At 38.2% G+C, this 19,575-nt stretch overlaps 2 protein-coding genes across 5 annotated transcripts in view; one reads left to right on the top strand and one right to left on the bottom strand.

The window, feature by feature from the left end:
• The window catches only part of CCDC158 (coiled-coil domain containing 158), a 130,090-nt gene extending 128,993 nt beyond the window's left edge, over window positions 1–1,097 (bottom strand). For 2 of the 3 annotated variants that reach the window (XM_035293494.3, XM_078367046.1), the window contains exon 1: window positions 972–1,097. The gene's annotated coding sequence lies outside the window, so the exon portion shown is untranslated. Of the gene's footprint in view, window positions 1–356; window positions 488–971 lie in introns of those variants that run through there. The other variant, XM_035293495.2, reaches the window with a different exon arrangement.
• SHROOM3 (shroom family member 3) overlaps window positions 1–19,575 on the top strand; it is a 371,721-nt gene that overhangs the window by 166 nt on the left and 351,980 nt on the right. Inside the window, exons 2-3 of one of the 2 annotated variants that reach the window (XM_078367044.1) lie at window positions 4,446–4,594; window positions 12,523–12,793. Coding sequence is in view for 1 of the 2 variants with exons in the window: in XM_035293492.3 (XP_035149383.3) it covers window positions 13,341–13,508 (168 nt within the window). In the remaining variant the exon portion in view is untranslated. Of the gene's footprint in view, window positions 1–4,445; window positions 4,595–12,522; window positions 13,509–19,575 lie in introns of both variants that reach the window. The other variant, XM_035293492.3, reaches the window with a different exon arrangement.

Here is a 19,575-nt window from a genome sequence, read left to right as displayed (position 1 = left end):
CCGGCGCCCTCTGGGAGCAGGGTGAACCCAGCCCGGGGTCAAATCCTAGAGCCCTGTCCAAGAAACTACCCTGGCTTCGGGCCTGCACTCGGCGCCCTCTGCCGCTCCTCCTGCTGCCTCCTAACTGGTCTCTAGCCCTACTCTTGCCCCCACCTGAGTGCCCTGGGCCACTCTCGCAGCTGTCCCCACCGTGGTTTCCCAGATAACCCACTGACCCGCACCAGTCCCGCACTCTTAACTAAGAGTCAAGCCCAATCTGGCGTTGCCCGTCGGGCCTCCTCCTCTGACACCCCCACCCCACCCCCATTCCCACTCCTGGCATTCCCATTTGACCATTTCAAGTTAACAGAATTCACATTTTACAGCTCTGTTTTCTCTGTCCCCGAATGTTTTTCAAGTTCATACGTGTTCTCGGCATAGCTGACACTTCTGCCTCTGGAGACTTGTTCCCGCCGCTGTGTTTCAGTTACTCTCTGTCGTTATCTCTAATAGAGAATTTATCAATTTCTGCAAGCACACCCAGCGTCTCTGTGCTGCCCAAATTATCGATCAAATGGAAGGCATCCAGAAAGGCCAGGGTCTGATAGATGCAGGCTGAGGCATTTAATTCTAGCAATCACATTGTGCACACCTATGACAAAATAACTTATACATAAATTGACTAGAAATACTAGTCCTGGGCCGGGTGTGGTGGCTCACGCCTGTAATCCCAGCACCTTGGGAGGCCGAGGCGGGTGGATCACGATGTTAAGAGATCAAGACCATCCTGGTCAACATGGTGAAACCCCGTCTCTACTAAAAAAAATACAAAAAATTAGGCCAGGCGGGGTGGCTCAAGCCTGTAATCCCAGCACTTTGGGAGGCTGAGGTGGGTGGATCACTAGGTCCAGAAATCGAGACCATCCTGGTCAACAAGGCGAAACCCCATCTCTATTAAAAATACAAAAATTAGTTGGGCATGGTGGCCGCACCTGTAGTCCCAGCTACTTGGGAGGCTGAGGCAGGAGAATTGCTTGAACCCAGGAGGCAGACGTTGCGGTGAGCCGAGATCGTGCCGTTGCACTCCAGTCTGGGTAACAACAGCAAAACTCCGTCTCAAAAAAAAAAAAAAAAAAAAAAAAACTTAGCTGGACATGGTGGCGCGTGCCTGTAGTCCCAGCTACTCAGGAGGCTGAGGGAGGAGAATTGCCAGAACCCAGGAGGCGGAGGTTGCGGTGAGCCGAGATCGTGCCGTTGCACTCCAGTCTGGGTAACAACAGCAAAACTCCGTCTCAAAAAAAAAAAAAAAAAAAAAAAAACTTAGCTGGACATGGTGGCGCGTGCCTGTAGTCCCAGCTACTCAGGAGGCTGAGGGAGGAGAATTGCCAGAACCCAGGAGGCGGAGGTTGCAGTGAGATGAGATCGCGCCATTGCACTCCAGCCTGGGTAACAAGAGCGAAACTCCGTCTCAAAGAAAAAAAAAAGAAAAGAAAAAGAAATATTAGTCCTACATTACATAATGTAATGACAAATTTTAATAAAAATAGATTAAATGCCATTAAAGATTGTTTATCATGTCTTTGTAATCCATTCATTGGCTCAGAGAGATCTAAGATTACCTATAGACTCAAACATTAAACAGGAAATGAAACCATAAGAATTACATAGAAAGGTAAATAAATTAAGTTTTGTGGTTAGAGAAAAAGCAATTTCTAATTGTGTATTTTTTTCTTTTTCTATCAAAACATGAGCGTTCCAATGACCTAAAAATATTTTCAATACCTAATATATGGTTACCATTGGTGTCTCATTTTGTGCTTGTACCCTGGACACACACAAAAAGGGTTTTGTCTTTTTAAAGTCTTTAATTAAAAGATGTGTTTGAAATTATCTGCACCCACAGATATGTACGAAAAGTTTGTGCCCCGATTTTACTATAAAGTCCATTGCATTTTGAAGTGTCCTGCAGTTTTACCTTACAACATTTTAAAAATGTTGTTTTAAAAACAACTTCTTAGCTTTTTAAATCAAGAATTAAAAGATCAAGAAAGGGATCCAAAATCCTTTTCTATTCACTAATTCCACCCATATTTACAGGGGACCTGCCACATGCTACTCGTAGGTTTTGAAAATAAATCAGGGAACAATAAGTCCCTACCCTTGTAGTGCTTACATTCTTGTAGAGGAAGATGAGCAATGCATGGATAGAGTTCAAATATGCCAGATGGGGATAAGTGTTGTGGAGACAGAGCTGGGAGGTTAGGGAGTGTGGGGTTGACGTTTCATAGTGTAGTCTTGAGAAGGCCTCATTGATAAACTGACATTCAAAGGAGACTTGTAGGGCAGGGAGGAGGGATCTGTGTGGATATTGTGAGACAGAGACTTTCAGGCATTTGCTTGGTGTGTTTGAAAATCAACCCAGAGGCCAGTGAGGACTGAGCAGAGTGGCTGAACAAGCAGAGGTTGGGTGTTGTAGTTATTTAGGGCCCAAGTCACCAAGAGCTCTTTAGTTAAGAGTCAACACCTAGGTCCAAGGTTGTTGTGTCTTCCTCAACTGGTTCCTACTCTGCACTAGACCCTGTGCTGGGCACTGAGGAGATACAAAGAAGCTCTAGTTTCTGCCCTCAAGGAACCAGTGTCCCTTCTAATGCCAATCCAAATGGTGGCTGGCCTTTGTGAGGAGGCAATTAAGACTCAGTCAATTTAAGGATGCCTCAGGAACATGGAACCCAGACCTGGTCTGAGCTTTGGCACTAGCTTGGACAAGCCATTTGAACTTTCAAAGCATTAGTATTTTCCTCTGCAAAAAATGTAGCTGTAGAAATATCAGAACAGGCTTTCCTAACTGAAAAAAAAAAAAAAATGGAAAAAACGACGATTCTATAAAATCAAAGAGTAGAACTTTATCATATACATGATGCACATATAGGGTCACTTAAAATTTAGTTCACTATTTGCTAAGTTCAAAAAAAATCGTGGTTCCCCCAATACAACCAGCTTTGTAAATGGTTGCTCCTTTGGAAAAAAAACACGTATTTTAATTTAGCAAATGGTATAGATTATATGAAATTACTTTAACTATTGTGTTTCCTTCATGACTTAGACTTTGAAACTTTTCTTTTGCCAAAGATCTTCAAAACTAAATACAGTGTTAAAGCAGAATTACAGAGCAGCCTGGATTTGGGGGATAGATATTTTCCTTTCCTAACTATGGTTTAAAACCTTCTATTGTACATTTTATTGGGCAACTACTTTTCCCCAGTGCCCAGTATAGAGCTGGACATATTGAAGTCATCAACATATATTGTGAAGGTGATACTATACATTGTGGAGGGCAAATCATCTCTAATACATTTTGCAAGTACATAGAGCATAAAATATTAAAGACCATGTAGTTATGTTCTTACATTCTTCTCCCCACCAGCCACACAAGGAGAGAAATATATTTAACTAGAAAGCTTGAGTTCAATCAACAAATATTTATTGAGCACCAGCTGTGTACCAGGAACATTGGTGAACAAAATGAACCAAAACCCTGCCCTCATGGAACTTACACTTTAGTGGTGGGGGACAGGTAGTAAATAATCACTGTGACAGAATTAATACACTAGAAGGTGGTAAATGCCATGGGGACAAAGGAAGCAGGGAAGGAGAGGAGGAAACATGGGATGGATTGTGACTGAATCCAAACTTGTTCTTCTTGCCACAGGACATCAATAAGTCAAGAGACAAGGAGATGGAGGAAGGAAAGCAACTTTACTGTGGAGAGCCAGGAAACCAAGAAGATGCAGACCAATGTTCTAAAGAACCATTTTAGGATTATGCGAGGATTTTGCCTTGTCTTTTATGTTTAGGTGACAGGGAACCACAGACATCCAGGCACCGACAAGGGTCCAGGGGAAGTCTGTGAAACTTCTTTGTCCTTGGGTAATGGTCTCTCATGTAAACATAGCCAAATCTCATTGTTTCTATAAATCTTTAACAAAACATAGTTGTTCATACACTTCTTCTTTAATCCTAGAGTTAGTTTCCAATATTACATGATTGCAGTTTTTGCATTGCATCTCAGTGCTCTAAAATATCCTCGCCCATATGCAGGAATGGGTAGAGTCCTCTTAAATAAAAACTGGAAGCTAGGTGTGGTGGCTCACACCTATAATCCCAGCACTTTGGGAGGCCGAGGCAGGTGGATCACCTGAGGTTGGGAGTTCGAGACCAGCCTGACCAACATGGAGAAACCCCGTCTCTACTAAAAATACAAAATTAGCCAGATGTGGTGGTACATGCCTGTAATCCCAGCTACTTAAGAGGCTGAGGCAGGAGAATTGCTTGAACCTGGGAGGCAGAGGTTGCAGGGAGATGGAGATTACACCATTGCACTCCAGCTTGGGCAACAAGAGCAAAACTCAGTCTCAAAAAAGAAAAAAAAAATGGAGTTAGTCATGTTAGCTCTTTTGCTGTTTCAGTGTTGCAGTTTGCAAACAAACAGCAGAGACGAGCCCCTCCAAGTGTGAGCAGAACCTTGAAGGAGACTGGGAGCAGCCAAGTGGCTCTCTGAGGAACAGCATTTCCAGGAGGAATTGTGATTCTATTTCTGGGAATGTATCTTGGCAGGGTGAGTAATTTCTAATTTGAGACTACTTTTGAATTAGTTTTAAAAGAAGACTTTTCATATGCCATCTTAAAGAGTAGAAATGTTTCTTTGGAGCTGATTGGGGTTTTAAAAATCAACTTTATTAAGTTATACTTCACTTCCAATACAATTAGTGTACTTTTCATGTGTGGAAATAATAAAAATAAAAGTTTTTTTCTTGTTAATATGATGACAAAATATTTAATAGAATGCTAAAGAACAACAATCTTAGCCAGGCCTAGTGGCTCATGCCTGTAATCCCAACACCTTGGAAAGCTGGAGGATTGCTTGAGGCCAGGAGTTTGAGACCAGCTGGGGCAACATAGAGAGACTCTGCCTCTGTTTTCTTTTAAAAATAAAAATTTCAAAGCAGAATAACAGGCTGGGTGCTGTGGCTCATGCCTGCAATCCCAGCACTTTAGGAGGCAGAGGCAGGTGGATCACTTGAGGTCAGGAGTCCGAGACCAGCCTGGTCAACATGGCAAAACCCCATCTCTACCAAAAATACAAAAAATTAGCTGGGTGTGATGGCATGTGCCTATAATCCCAGCTATTCAGAAGGTGGAGGCAGGAGAATCGCTTGAACCTAGGAGGTGGAGGTTGCAGTGAGCCAAGGTCACACCACTCTGTTCCAGCTTGGGTGATACAGTAATATTCTGTCTCAAAAAAAAAAAAAAAAAGAATAACACTCTTTAATAAAATCATTTATATTATTATCACAATGGTATAGTTTATGATTCTAGACAAAACCAACAAATGCCTTTTTAGATATGGGTTTAGAAAATGGAAGTAATATAAGATAAACCATTTATTTTCTATGAAGGAAAAATATTTAAATTGATAGCATATACATTTTGATTCACAAATTGTTTTTGGAATGCTTAAATAAAGGTAACATTAGCAGAGGTATAAACATGATTGAAACCTTCAATAGCAAACAAAATACATTTTTTTATAACAAGAAAATCAATGAGTAAGCAACCAAAACATAAACAGATGGATTAAGCAAGAAAACATGCAAGTTCTTTTCTTTGTGTTGTATTAGTGTATAATTATTTTTCTGTTCTGTCTGTAATTCATTGGGCTTTTTGAATCTGTGGGTTTGTTTCTTCTAAAGTTCTGAAAAATCCTGAATTTTATGTATATATAAATTGAGAGAGAGATAGAGACAGAGGTGGGGGTATTTATTACAGAGTGGGGAGAGAGACAGATAGACAGAGAGATGGGGGAGGGAGACTTATTATAGGAATTGGCTCACATAATTATGGAGGCTAAATTCCATGACATGCACTTTACATCCTGATAACCCAGGAAAGCTGATGTCTAAATTTAAAGGCCTAGGAGCCAGGGGAGACAATGTCCCAGGGCAGGAGAAAATGACATCCCAGCTAGAGAGAAAGTTTAAGTGTTCTTTTAAGTGATGAGTTTTGAAAAATGTGTACACTCAGTAATGAACACTCCAGTCAAGATTTCTGTCTCCCTAGGAAGTTCTTTGTGTTCCTTGGAAGTCAGTCTCTCCCCCAACACTGATATGGGTTTTTAAAAATGCAAGTCTTTTTTTTTTTAATTAACAAACTCTTTTACAGGCTGATGAAAAAAGAAATAGAAGTAGCAGATAGAAGTCAGATAGTTAATAAAGGGAGATTGCCTGTTTTCCTCTAGGCCTCATTTCTGCCATTGAGATCATTGTCATAATCATCTCTGAAGCCAACTTACGCTTTATTATAAACCATCTTTTGTTTTAGATCTCAATACCATTGCTGTTGCTGAGTTATATTCTTATTAAGATCTTTCACTTCTATTTAGGAAGTAAATGATGTAAGTTTATGAATATACTTCTACCAGTTTTTAAATAATAACCTACTACAATGACTTCTATAACAGTTATGACTTCTGTCAGGGATCTAATATCAAGTATGTGCCATCAGATATTATTATGCATCTGGCAGTTTTGTGACTTTTCACTACAACCATGCTTGCCATGATTAAGTGATGAATAATGATCTGATTAACCATAGTGTCATGTTTTACATTTTTTTTAACCTCTTACAAGCACTTTTTAAACTTATTGTGGTGAAATATACATAACATAAAATTTATAACTATTTTCATTTCGTGGCATTCACATAGGCATATTGTTATGCAACCATTACCACCACCTCCAGAATGTTTTCATTTTTCCAGACTGAAGTGCTGTACCCATTAAACACTAACTCCTTATTTCCTCATCCCTCATCCGCTGAAAAGCACCATACTACTTTCACTTTCTGTCAGTTTGACAACTGTAGGTATCTCATATAAATGGAATCATACAATATTTGTCCTTTTGTGTCTGGCTTATTTAACATAGTGTCTTCAGGGTTCATCTATGTTGTAGCATACATCAGAATTTTATTCATTTTTTTAAATAAAAAAGTATTATAAATCCTTGTGTTGGCTGACTTTCAACAGATTACAGATTTTATTCATTTTTAAGACTGGATAACATTTCATTGCATGTATATTCTACATTTGGGTTATCCGTTCATTTGTCCGTGAAGTCCTTCAGTTGTTTAAAAACTAACTTTATCGAGCTATCATTTCCATTCAATAAACTGTATATATTTAAAGTATACCATGTGATGTTTTGACATATATATATATATATATATATATGCACCTGTAAAACTACTGCTTCCTTCAAGACACAGAGCATTTAGATCATTCCCAGATAATTTGAATTCATTGTGCTTTGATAGTTTTGCAACCAACTTTTGATATTTAGTGAAGCAAATGCTGTAAATTGCATATTCAGCATCTATTCCCCCTTTCTCCTTTCTCAAGAACCCCCGTATTCAACATGACATTCTACAGAGCCCTGTGCTTCAGGAGAAGTTCTTGTGGGTAGATCTCAATTAGTTTAAATCTAATTTTTGTGCTTTCATTCCTCTTCCAAGTAACTGTTTTCAGAGGAAGCATTTAATCCACTTCCTGGCATTGAGAAGTGAGAGAAGATCAGTTGGGAAATTTTTCCTTAAGCTTTCTTTCTTTCTTTTTTTTTTTTTTGAGGCAGAGTCCTGAGATTACAGGATAGAACCACTGTGCCCAGCCATTTTCTTTTTAAATCAGTCAACATCATGCTTTGATCCTTAATCTTAAGGAGATACATGAAGACATGATTCTTTTTGCCTGTGAAAGGCTGCCTAGAGAGATTGCACAAACTTTAAAATAAGACTGATTTTTGTCTATTTGGTATTGTTCTGAGGCCTTCTCTCTAAGAAACACTAAACTTCCAAACCTATAATTTAACAATTTATTAAGCCGGGCAAGGTGGTTCACACTTGTAATCCTAGCACTTTGGGTGGCCGAGATGGGTAGATTGCCTGAGCTCAGGAGTTCGAGACAGCCTGGGCAACTCCGTTGCTCTAAAATCCAAAAAAAAAAGAAAAGAAAAGAAAAATAGCTGGGCGTGGCAGTGTGTGCCTGTAATCCCAGCTACTCAGGAGGCTGTTACAGAAGAATCACTTGATCCCAGGAGGCAGATTGCAGTGAGCCAAGATTGTGCCATTGCACTCCAGCCTGGGCAACAGAGTAAGACTCTGTCTCAAAAAAAAAGAAAGAAAGAAAGAAAGAAAAGCAATTTATTATCTACAGTTAATTTACTTTACTGATTGTTTAATGAACTAGAATAGCCACCAGATGTCGCTCTGATTCTATTTTCAGACATAAACTAGTGGCTTCAGTCTCAAATATTCAATCCAAAAGCATTTTTTAAATCCAGTAAGTTGACAATCATATTAAAAGTTTTGGCAAAATATAAAGAGAGAAACATTAGTGAATACTAAGAAAAAATCAAAAAATGAGAATTTTCAAAAGAACAAACATTTTCCTTCAGTGCTGTTAACAAATACAATGATATGTGATTGCTAAAAAGTCAAAACAGTGATTAGGAAAATTACATTTAACAGACTTTTGTATAGGGGTGCTAAACAAGTGGTAAAGTCAATATGATTGATATATTTTTTCTGTTCTGGGGCCATATTCACAGTAACAGCAATATAAGCTCAATAACTCACAGTGGGAATTTTTCATATATAGAGAGAAAATAAAGTTGTGAGCTACATTGGATCTATTTGTCATGGGAAGAATCTGATCAAGAAAGTAGGCGTAATTGTAAGAGGGAGAAGGAAGGAGAGAAATAATAGAGAGAAAACACGACGTGAAGCTTCCTTTGTGGTACTGTGCTAAGCTTCTCTAAACTTTCTCCCAAACCAGGAAAAACCAGGAGGGGGTTTCCTTGTGTATTACTTACAGCTCTTTCAGTTGCAAAAAGCAGAAACTCAACACCAGCTGGTTTAAGGAAAAAACAAACAGGTATCTATGGTGTCATAAAACTGGTAATTGTAGGAGTGGGTGGCTTTAGGCCTGGCTATGTCTACTTATGGTGGCCTAAAAGCCAGCCCACTCCTACAATTACCAGTTTTATGACCCCATGGGAACTTGGAAGGGGAAGGATCCTCAAGGTCAAAAACACTTTCATAATAATACTAAGACATTGTTTGCCTTTTCCACTTTCTGTCTCAAAAATGTATAGTGAAATTTTCCAGTGGCTATATGCCATGTGACATCGAACAAATTGAATGCAGAAGCAGATAGTAGAATCCAACCATCTTCTACTAACCCAGCCATTAAAGAGAGTTGCAAATGTGTGAAACAGTGCCACTCTTCTTGGTAATATTTTTTGTTTGAGACAATGTAATTATTTTTCATAAAAATATTAATGTCTTAGTTACTTTAATGTGTAAAGGATTTATCATTGCTTTTAATGCATATATAAGTATTTTAACAGGTTCTTTTCTATTTTCTAATATAGAAAATATTGATTGATATAAAATGAATAAAACTTCTTTGGAGTCTTCAATAATTTTTTAGATTGCAAGGGGTCCTGAAACCAAAAAGCTTGAGAATTGCCAGCTTAAGTAAGGTACAATTGGGCACAAGGCTCAATGGTATCACCAGAACTGTCTCCCTTTGCTTTTCTCAGAGCTGATTTCCTTCTCAGGCATGAGATTTCAAAGATGACTTCCAGCTGGGGCATGGCAGCCCACACCTGTAATCTCAGGACATTGGGAGGCTAAGGCGGGAGGATCACTTCAGCCCAGGAGTTTGAGACCAGCCTGGGCAACAGAGTGAGACCCTGTCTCTACAGAAAATTTTTTTTAATTAGCCCGGCATGATGGCATATACCTGTAGTCCCAGCTACTCGTGGGGCTGAGATGGGAGGACTGCTTGAGCCCAGGAAGTTGAGGCTGCAGTGGGCCATGATCACACACTGCACTCCAGCCTGGGGAAACAAAGCAAGACCCTGTCTCAAAAAGAAAAAAAGATGACTTCTGGCAACTCCAAAATTTTATCTACCAACCTGGCAGCCCATAGGAGAAAATGCCCTTTTTGTGATAGGACTAATAAAATTTCTGGTTATAACATTGGTCACACTTAAGTCACATGCCCATCCACATCCCAATTATTTGAGCCAGGGGGTGGTTAACTTCTGGGTTATTACGTCTACCCTGGAGCCAGGGATGGGGCAGCCCACCAGCACCACACAATCAAGGAAGAAGTGGTTTCCTAGAGAGATGCTGAATGGGCAAAAAAGAAGTCCTCTATCAGAAAGCCTAAATCCTATGCTGTTCTCAGCGAGAATCCTAACCTTTACACTGTCAGCATCTTGATACAATAGGGTTGCCTTTCTCTCCTTGGGGAGGAGAGGCTGACTGCATTCTGTAATTAAGAGTTTGCCCCAAATCACATATCCTAACAGAAGTTCTCTTTATGAATTAGTAATGCTATATCAAAAGAAAGTTGTCTTTTCACCATAAACTATGCAATACACCTGACTTAAGCTGAGATTCCTAAACATCTGAAGATTTGAATGTCATGCCTGCTTATGTTGCTTGCAGGATGACGCTGGTCAGATCATTTAACCTTCTGGTGACCTCTGTGTCCATACCTCTAAAATCAAGGGTGTGGGAGGATTGTCTCTTGCACCTTTAACATTCTTTGAATCGGATCAGTGGAAGATGAAGGTAAAAAGTTCTTCCAACCTTGGTCTATCAGCTGCTATACCGAATGTCCACAATATGAAGCTTTACACATTTTTCAGATTACATATCAATTTTGGTTATGTATTTGTTTCTTCAATATTTTTGGTGATAATCTAAAATAGAGGTTTCATCAGTTTACAAGCACTGGGTTCATAGTCTTCATCTCTTATCTCTTTATTTCCTTTGCCTTTTGCTTTTAGCTTCATTTACTTTTTTATTATTTTTTAAATTGATAAATAAAAATTATATATACTTATGCTGTACCACATGATGTTTTGATATAAGTATACTTTGTAAAATGGATAAATCAAGGAATTAACATATCTATTGCTTCACTACTAATTTTTTGTTTGTATGGTGAGAGCACTTAAAATCTAATCTTAGCAATTTCCAAATATAAATACATTGTTATAACTGTAGCCACCATGCTGTACAATAGATCTCTTGAACTTATGCTTCCTGTCTAAATGAAATTTTGTATAGCTTTGTTACTTTTAATAATAAATGTGGATTCTGTAAAATCCCAGTTTTTACAAAATATATTAGGAGCAACATAAGAGCCTCAAAAAATAATTTTTTGGGAAAAAGCTGTTTATTTACCTAGGAATTTTATTTAAAATACCTATTTTTTTTTTTTGAAGTGAAAGAAAAGCTAGTATTTCTCCATTTATTCTAATTTACAAATTAAGCTATAAAAGAAAACCACAGTAAAAATTGCATGAATAACCCTGAAGAGTCAGCCAACTTTTACCACATATTTTCACTTGGTATACCTTAGGTTTCCTTATGTCTCCACTCACATACTACCATTACAGGAGATTTTACTTTTTTTTGTCTTCAAGCCCTTCAGTGAAGTTACTACTGAAAATCAAACAACACCTGTCCAGTGTTGTAAATTAAATATCATCTAGTTTAATATCATATACCTGCTTTTCTGTATCAACCTTCATTAATGATAAGTACAAACACCAGAATCAAATTGTTATCAAGCCCCACAGTAGTGTTTAAATTCAGTTTCAACTTAATTCTCATTATCCCATACTTTTAAACAGAAAAATCTTTTAGTACATCTATTCCTTGGAAATCATTCTAATCTGTTCCAATAACTAAATAGCTGAGGCTTCTAGGTTAGATGTAGTTATCTTCTACTGTTCAAATTTTTAATAACAAATGTGAATGTTAAATTTTATGTAACATTATTACAAAGTTACATTGATAAACTGAAATCAGAACAACATTTCTTCCCGAGTCCCTCATACTTACCCACAAGGCATTATGGATTTCTTTTCATGTAAAGAGTAGATAACAATCTTGGACTAGATAACAATGAAAACCTGGAAAGAAGAAAGCCTGCCTCCCGTTTTTATTGAGTCAAACAAGCAGAAATTTGATTGGAAAGTCCCTTTTCATCTGTTATACTTGGTAGTATTTTCTTGTAATGAAAAAAATAAAGCCCTTGTGCCATCACCTTGACACGTACTTAAATGTTTAACCAAATCACTTAGGCATTGCTTCTCAAATTCAGCTGCACAGCAGAATTGCCTGGAGGATTTTTAAAAACACAAATGCCTGTGTCTCACTCGCTGAAATTCTCCTTTAATTGGTACGAGGCGGGGTTATTCTAGGAACTATTTTCTATCCCTTAGTAATTAGCCATCTGTATAGTATTTTTAACTTTCTACGTGTTATCAGCTGTAAGACTGTTTGGATTGTCAGGTCATTGTGGTGAACTGAATTCTGCATGGCAGTGCTTACTGTGCAGAAAGGTTGCAGTGCCTCACTTTGCCTTAATCCATGTTCCTCTAACTTCCTTACTCTTTCTCTCAGAGGAGGCAAGTGGCTGTGGCAGCAGCAACGGTGGCTGATCATCACTGAAAATACCAAAGAAAAGAACTGAGCTGCCTCCTTCATATTTTTTCCATTGAGGATTAATTTACCATGCTTTTTTCATTTTCTCTACATCCTGCAAAAACTTTCTTTCTCTCCTAAGAAAAAGAACTTTTAACTTATTGCTGGAAAAAAAGAAGTAAAAAGTTTTAGCACAGCTTCTCTGTCTCTTTGGGACAAGTTAGAAAATTCTGAAGTGAGCCGAAGCATAGTAAGTGCTTTCTTTCTTTTTAAGCTACTTCTGGGGAGGGAGGAGGCTATTATAATGGTAAATTTCACTCCGAGAGAAGAAAGGGTTGATAATCAATCAAAAATGAGGTATTCCTTTGAGTATTTGTAATTTTCTTACTGTATTGTAAGATGCTTTTAATTTTCTCCGTAAAATAGGCAGAAGTAGTTTTAGTGTGTGTATGTGTGTGTATGAAATAAAAGCTCAAAACAGCAATCTTCAGGGTGCCACTGAAGGAAGTTTTCACAAACCAAGTAGAGATGTATACCACTTGGGGGCTTCAGTGAGAACTCAGAATTCCTGGAGGAGGATTTACATTCAGAAATGTTGAAGTGAAAATTCCCTCTGGTTCAGCATCTTGGAGTTCAGCTTGGAAGAACATTTTATGTATGGAAGAATTTGCTTCTGCAAACCTCTCTTTTGGCTATTGAATATACTGAAGGATGGGACAACTTGTGCTATAGAAGCACTGCTTGCCTGAATTTGCTTCAGGCCTTTTACATTTAACTTGAGGGATCATGTGTTTGGCATGATGAGGACCACTGAAAACTTCCATAAGCCTAGCGCCACATTAAACCCTAACACGGCCCCCAAGGGAAGGTACATTTATCTGGAGGCATTCCTGGAGGGAGGAGCTCCCTGGGGTTTTACTCTGAAAGGTGGCCTGGAGCACGGAGAACCATTAATCATCTCTAAGGTATGTTATTTTTTCTAATATTGCCTTTATTCAAATTGTTTTTTTCAACTTGTCAGATTTGTCAAAAATGCAAAATATTGAGAACTGCCTTAATGTAGCTTAATTTGCTGTTCCATGCCTTTCTGATTATCTGCAAATATTTTGGATTGCCTGGTATTTGAAAGAAAAATGTGTCTAGCTCATTTATTCTGTGAAATCCCAAGAAAAATGTGCCTATTTGATGGATAATCTTCTTTTTTTGTGAATGAATCACATACAATCAGTTATCACATGAGCTTTTCAGTTATAAATCAGATTAAAGATTAATAACATGGTTAAGATGGTAGCATAGTATATATTTGTGCATAGAAAAATATCTGCTTTTTCTCTCTTTAACTGAAAATAGCATCTAAAAATATATTAAATTTGCTTATAATTCTGGATAATAGATTGCATAAATATCATGTGTTGCTTTCCCCGCCCCCATACTCAGAAAGGAAAATTAAATCAGCTTTTAGTATAACTCAAGATCAAAACATTTCTGCCTCTCCTATTTATCTGTATATTTAAATCCCTTTTAAACCTTCGTCGTCCTGCAGCATACCTCAATTCTTCATTTATCTTTTGGTGTGAGTAGTCATACCAATGAAATTTTTATGCAGTAGGGTTAATATTTCTATTTTTCTCTTAAACAATAGCTCAACATTACTTGTTATAATATTTCCTTTTAAATTTTAGAATATTTACTAGTCAGGTACAATAGATTGTAATGGCTTTCCACACATGTACATTCATCAAGAAACATTTGTAATTAAGGGAGAAAAAGTTTTTAGTTTGAGGATGGGAACAAGGTCATATGGATTGCATTTGAGCTCTGTTATCTGTTCACGTTATTTTTTCATATCCCAAGATATAACTCCAAAAGGTTATTTTTCAAATTACTAAAGTAATTTTTACTGTGGTTGAGCCAGTGAGAACTGGGTTTCATGGAGGTAAGCCACGAATGCACAGGACACCATTGTAAGTTGTATGACTTTTCCTTAACTTTCTTAAGGAAAACAAAAGGATGTGCGTATGTGTGTGTCAGTTAGGAAGTTTTCCCCCTGTAAAAAATTCAAAACCAGACTTATAAATTTTGAATTTATAAAAAATTCAAAACAAACCTCATTAAATTGGGGTTTTTCTCGTATTATAAGTAGTTTGAAGGTAGATTTTCCAGGCAAGGAGGGCGGCAGCTCAATAATGTGATCAAGGATCCCACTTATCTCTCCACTCTGCCATTCTTATATGTTGGCTTTGTCTTCATGGTTGCGTGATGGATGCCACACCTCCAGCATTGCATCTTCATTCCAGACAAGTTTTTGACTTTTTATTTCTCATTAGATATTTGCTTACATCTCATTAATCAGAACTGTACCCTCTGGCTATCTTTAGGCCAATAACTGGCAAAAAATGCCAGTGATTAATACAGATTGATTAGGATTTCTTTCATGGGTTCTGCGATAAGGACCTACTTTTCCTCAAGTCAAGGAATAGTTGCCCACTGTTTGAATCATTTGAGGTTCTTTTTGCCGGAAGAAAGAGGGCACAGTTGCTGCATAACAGCTGAGAATTCTATAATGAATATAAATATTGTCTCAGCATTATAAAGTCTAGTTGTACACAATTTACCTGGCCCTTAATGATAAAATATTCTGTATTTATAGACTACAGTATCTGACAGTTTGATGTCAGAAAGATCTCATCCTGCCACTAATGAGCCAGCTTCTCTAAGCCTCCATTTTACCTGCAGAATGGGGCTATCCTACTATCTACTTTAACAGGGTGTGTTTAAATGCAACCATGCATTTAGCCTAGTACCCAATATGTAGAAGGAATTCCAAAAAAAATCTTAGCAAAGATTATGATTATTGCTTTTCATTATTCTAGCAGACATTTGTAGTAGGAGATGGGTCTGGCTACTGTAAAAAGATCCAAAATAACAATAACTTAATATAGGAATTTATATCTTTGACATAATGATCTGAGCGTAAGCCAAACCTAAAGATGGCTCTGTGGTATCAGGGACCCAAGTTCCTTCTATTTGTTACTTCCATCCTGGAGTGATATCTCATCTGCATGGTCCAAGTGACTTGCCGCCATATCTGCTTTCTAGTCAATAAGAAGTGGGAAAGAGGGAAAAGAGAAAGCAATCTCCTTTCTTTCAAGGATCCAATCTGGTCCAATATGCTCTGTCCAATATGGTAGCCACATCATATGTGACTCTTTCTATTTCAAGGCAAGGAGAGTGGCAGGTAACTTTAATGTAAGGTAACTAAAATGAGGTAAAAAATTTAAATTGTTTCTCATTTGCACTTGCTGTGTTCCAAGAGTCACATTGTTCCAAAGCTCTTGAGCATCTTCCCCGACTTTGTCTGTCTGGCAAACTCATTTAAGCTCAATTTCTTCTTCTCTCTCAGGTTTTCCTGATGTCACCCAAGTTGAGTTCAGTGGTCTCCCTTCTATATTCTTATATTATGCACATATGACATTGAATCATAAAATTTTATTTCTGTTGATGGCCTTCTCAGAAGCCTGTGAGCCTTTTTAGGGCAGGGATTTTTTTTTTTTTCTTTCATCTCTACCACATCTAAACCAGAGCCTAGGTACACAAATATTTGTCAAGTAAATGAAAGGGCATGGCTGTGTCTTACTCATTTTGCATTTTCAGGATCTAACACAGTGCCTGGCACACAGTAGGCACTCAATAACTTTTATTGAATTAATAAGCAAAAGATAAAACAGAGCACCGATGAGGATGCTGGGCAGACCTCCACTTTGGGCAGGTATTGGTTTTCTATTGCCACTATAACAAATTACTTCAAACTTATGGTTTAAAAACAACACAACTTGCAGTTCTGTAGGTCACACATCTCACGCAGGTCTCATTGAGCTAAAGTCAGTGTGTCAGCAGGGCTGTGATCCTTTCTGGAGGCTTTAGGGGAGAATGTGTTTTCTTGCCCTGTACAGCTTCTAGAGGCTGCCCACATTCCCTGGCTCATGGTCCCCTTCTTCCATCTTCAAAATCTGCAACAACAGGTTGAGTCCTTCTAACCTTGCAGCTGGCCTCTGATTCTTCCTCCTCTTTCACTTTTAAGAATGCTTGTGAGTACCTTGGTCCTACCAGAATAATCCTGGATAATCTCCCTATTTTCAAATCAGCTGGTTAATAGCCTTAATTGTATTTGCAACCTTAATTCACCTTTGCTATATAACATAACACAGTCACAGGTTTCAGGGATTAGAATTTGGACATCTTAGAGGAGACAGGCCATTATTTTGCCTACCACCAGGCATTTGAGCATTGGTAGAAGTCCACATAATTAAGGCAGTACCAGGGATGAGACTAAAGTGAAATGTGTTGGCTGATCATGCCTATACTAGATCTTCTCTCTAAGACAATGAAAAAAAAATGCACATTAGCTCATATACTGCTAACCAGATGTCCACTATTCTCCCAAGTTAGGGCGACCTTCCATTGTAGGAGAAGGGAAGGGATAGTACACATTGAGTCACACATGTGAAAGGCACGTACACATTATACAAAGCAGCTATAAACTGCCAGGTTATGGACAACAATATAATAAATGAAGTATCATTTTTCTTTAGATATCAATGAGGCAGGAGAATGAATAGGCATAAAGGATCTACAAAGGGTAACAATAGGAGAAATCATTTTTGAATTGCTTTCTTTGGGATTTAATATCCTTGAAAAGGAAAGGTGGAGTTGTGGAAAGAGCCTCTGTAATCTGTGAACTTCAAAAAGAAAGGTAACTTTTAAAAAAATTATCATTATAACTGGATGCTCAGGTAATTCAATAGTCCAGGAAGTGGTGGCATGATTTTATTATGATTCACTTACTCTGTATTGTGGCTCAGAAAAGCAGTTCCACCTGCAGAGGGGATGCACCTGCTACCAGGGCTCATAAACTGAGTAACAACAATAAACAACAGCAGCAGAAACTGCTGGCACTTAGTGCTTATGATGTTCCAGGCTCTATTCCGTGAAAGCTACATGTGTTCACCCATTTAATTTCCACAACTTCACGGAGAGGGTAATACTCTTATCCCAATGTATTATGTGGGACATGGACCCAGAATTAATTTGAGTAACTTGCTGAAGCTCTCATAGCTACTAGGTGATGTAGTCAGGATTTGAACTCATGTATTCTGGTTCCAGAGTCCATGCCCTTCACACCCTACACTATTCAGTCTCCATTGCCTACTGAAAATTGGGCTCTGACTAGATTCTAGAGCTATTATCTGGTGAAATATGGGATTGATCCTTTGTTATATAAGTTTTTACATCTATTTGGGGAAAATTTTTTTTAATACATAGTCCAATAAGATCCCATAAAATAGGTCTGACTACTGCTCAGTCAAATCCTTTAAGTAGTCCAAGACCCTTAAAATAAGGGGTCACCTGCTGTTCTTGGCAAGTATGTTCATGGTGTCTTCACCTTAGAGGTATTTCTTTGTGCTTTTCAAAGTGGACTTCAAATTTAAAGGTAAGCCACTGCCCTGGTCTCTTCTGTCTCTTACATCATCAACACTCAGCAATGTGCTGATCAAAGTGCTCCTCCATCAGTGCTTATATTTCCGATTTCTACTCCCCTGGGAGGTATCTGTGTTCTCACTGGACTATCTCTGTGCCATCTCATTATAAATCTTGGTAGTTCCATCATCCACACTGTCACCCCTCCTTCTCCAAAACTGCTTCTTCCACCTGCGATACCACCATCCTTTTCCTATTAATCCAAATCTTAGCCTCTTTGTCCATCAAGACTTGACTCAGTAACTCTATTTCATCAACAGCTTTCTATTCTTTGTCTATGGAGGTGAGGGGGAGGGGCTTAAGGCTCATTTTACCACTTCTTCAGCCACAGTCCTGAGTTCAATTTGAAATGGATTTTTAGGCAGTTCCCCAAAACCTGGATCTGGTTATGACCCAAAGTCATCTTTTTTATCTCCTTCCAACTACCACATTAGATCAGCTTGTTATTCTGACCTTTTAAAATAGCCAATCTTTTCTGACTTTTTACCTTTCTTGCTTTTTCCTTTTAACATCCTTTGCCCTTCCTACCAGGGTAGCCTCATCTCTCTGCTGCTCTTCGACTAATTTGTTTCTTCCCTCATTGTTTAATCCATCTTTGCCCTGCATTTGCATTCATTCTTCTTGCCTCTTATCTCCCCAGTGGTTTTATTATACAGGTATATATAGGTAGTTGTTTGCATTTGGCATCCTGCTAATAAATTGTCCATGTTAAGGCCAAATGGGTTTTGCTCATGCTATATATCCTTCTTCTCTTAGCAAAATCCTTCTCATTTACACATAGCAAATGTTCAATAAACGTTAAATGACTTACAGGATTTTACAGCTATAGGAAATATTGGCAATCATGTAATAACTTTCTTTACACAGAGAGAGAAAACTAAGATACAGAAAAGTTTACTTATTTGCTGAGATGGTTTCAATCTTAGCAAATTGAGTGTATGTGTGTATCTGTGTGTGTGTAAAGCCCCAGCCAGTAAGGAAGTAATTGCTTTCTCTTATTGTGCCCTTTATACTTTTTCTTTTTCTTTCTTTCTTTCTTTTTTTTTTTTTTTTTGAGACAAGAGTCTCGCTCTGTCGCCAGGCTGGATTGCAGTGGCACGATCTTGGCTCACTGCAATCTCCGCCTCCTTGGTTCAAGTGATTCTCCTGTCTCAGCCTCCCGAGTAGCTGGGACTACAGATACTTTTCTATGAATCCTAGCTCCCCTGTTAGACTGTTACCTTCCAGACCTAAAGATCCTTCATTGATTCCTTTTCTCCTCTCCCTCCTTCCCTGTTTCCTTTACTTCTTTTCTTTTTATTATTCATAGTGCTTAAACTATGCATAACAATTATGAAAATGTAAATGTAAATGAATAAAGAGGTAGATAAATATTAGAAAGGATCTTGTTAAAAATCTTTGTTAGAAGCTATCTAGGCCAGTGTCCACACAGGTTACTATAAAAACTTGTTTAAAAACATAAGGCAAGCAGGTTAAGTTGGACCATGTCTTTCA

The sequence above is a fragment of the Callithrix jacchus genome, chromosome 3 (assembly GCF_049354715.1).
Source record: "Callithrix jacchus isolate 240 chromosome 3, calJac240_pri, whole genome shotgun sequence".
Classification (NCBI taxonomy): domain Eukaryota; kingdom Metazoa; phylum Chordata; class Mammalia; order Primates; family Cebidae; genus Callithrix; species Callithrix jacchus.
This window is presented reverse-complemented; position numbering and strand designations above follow the sequence as displayed.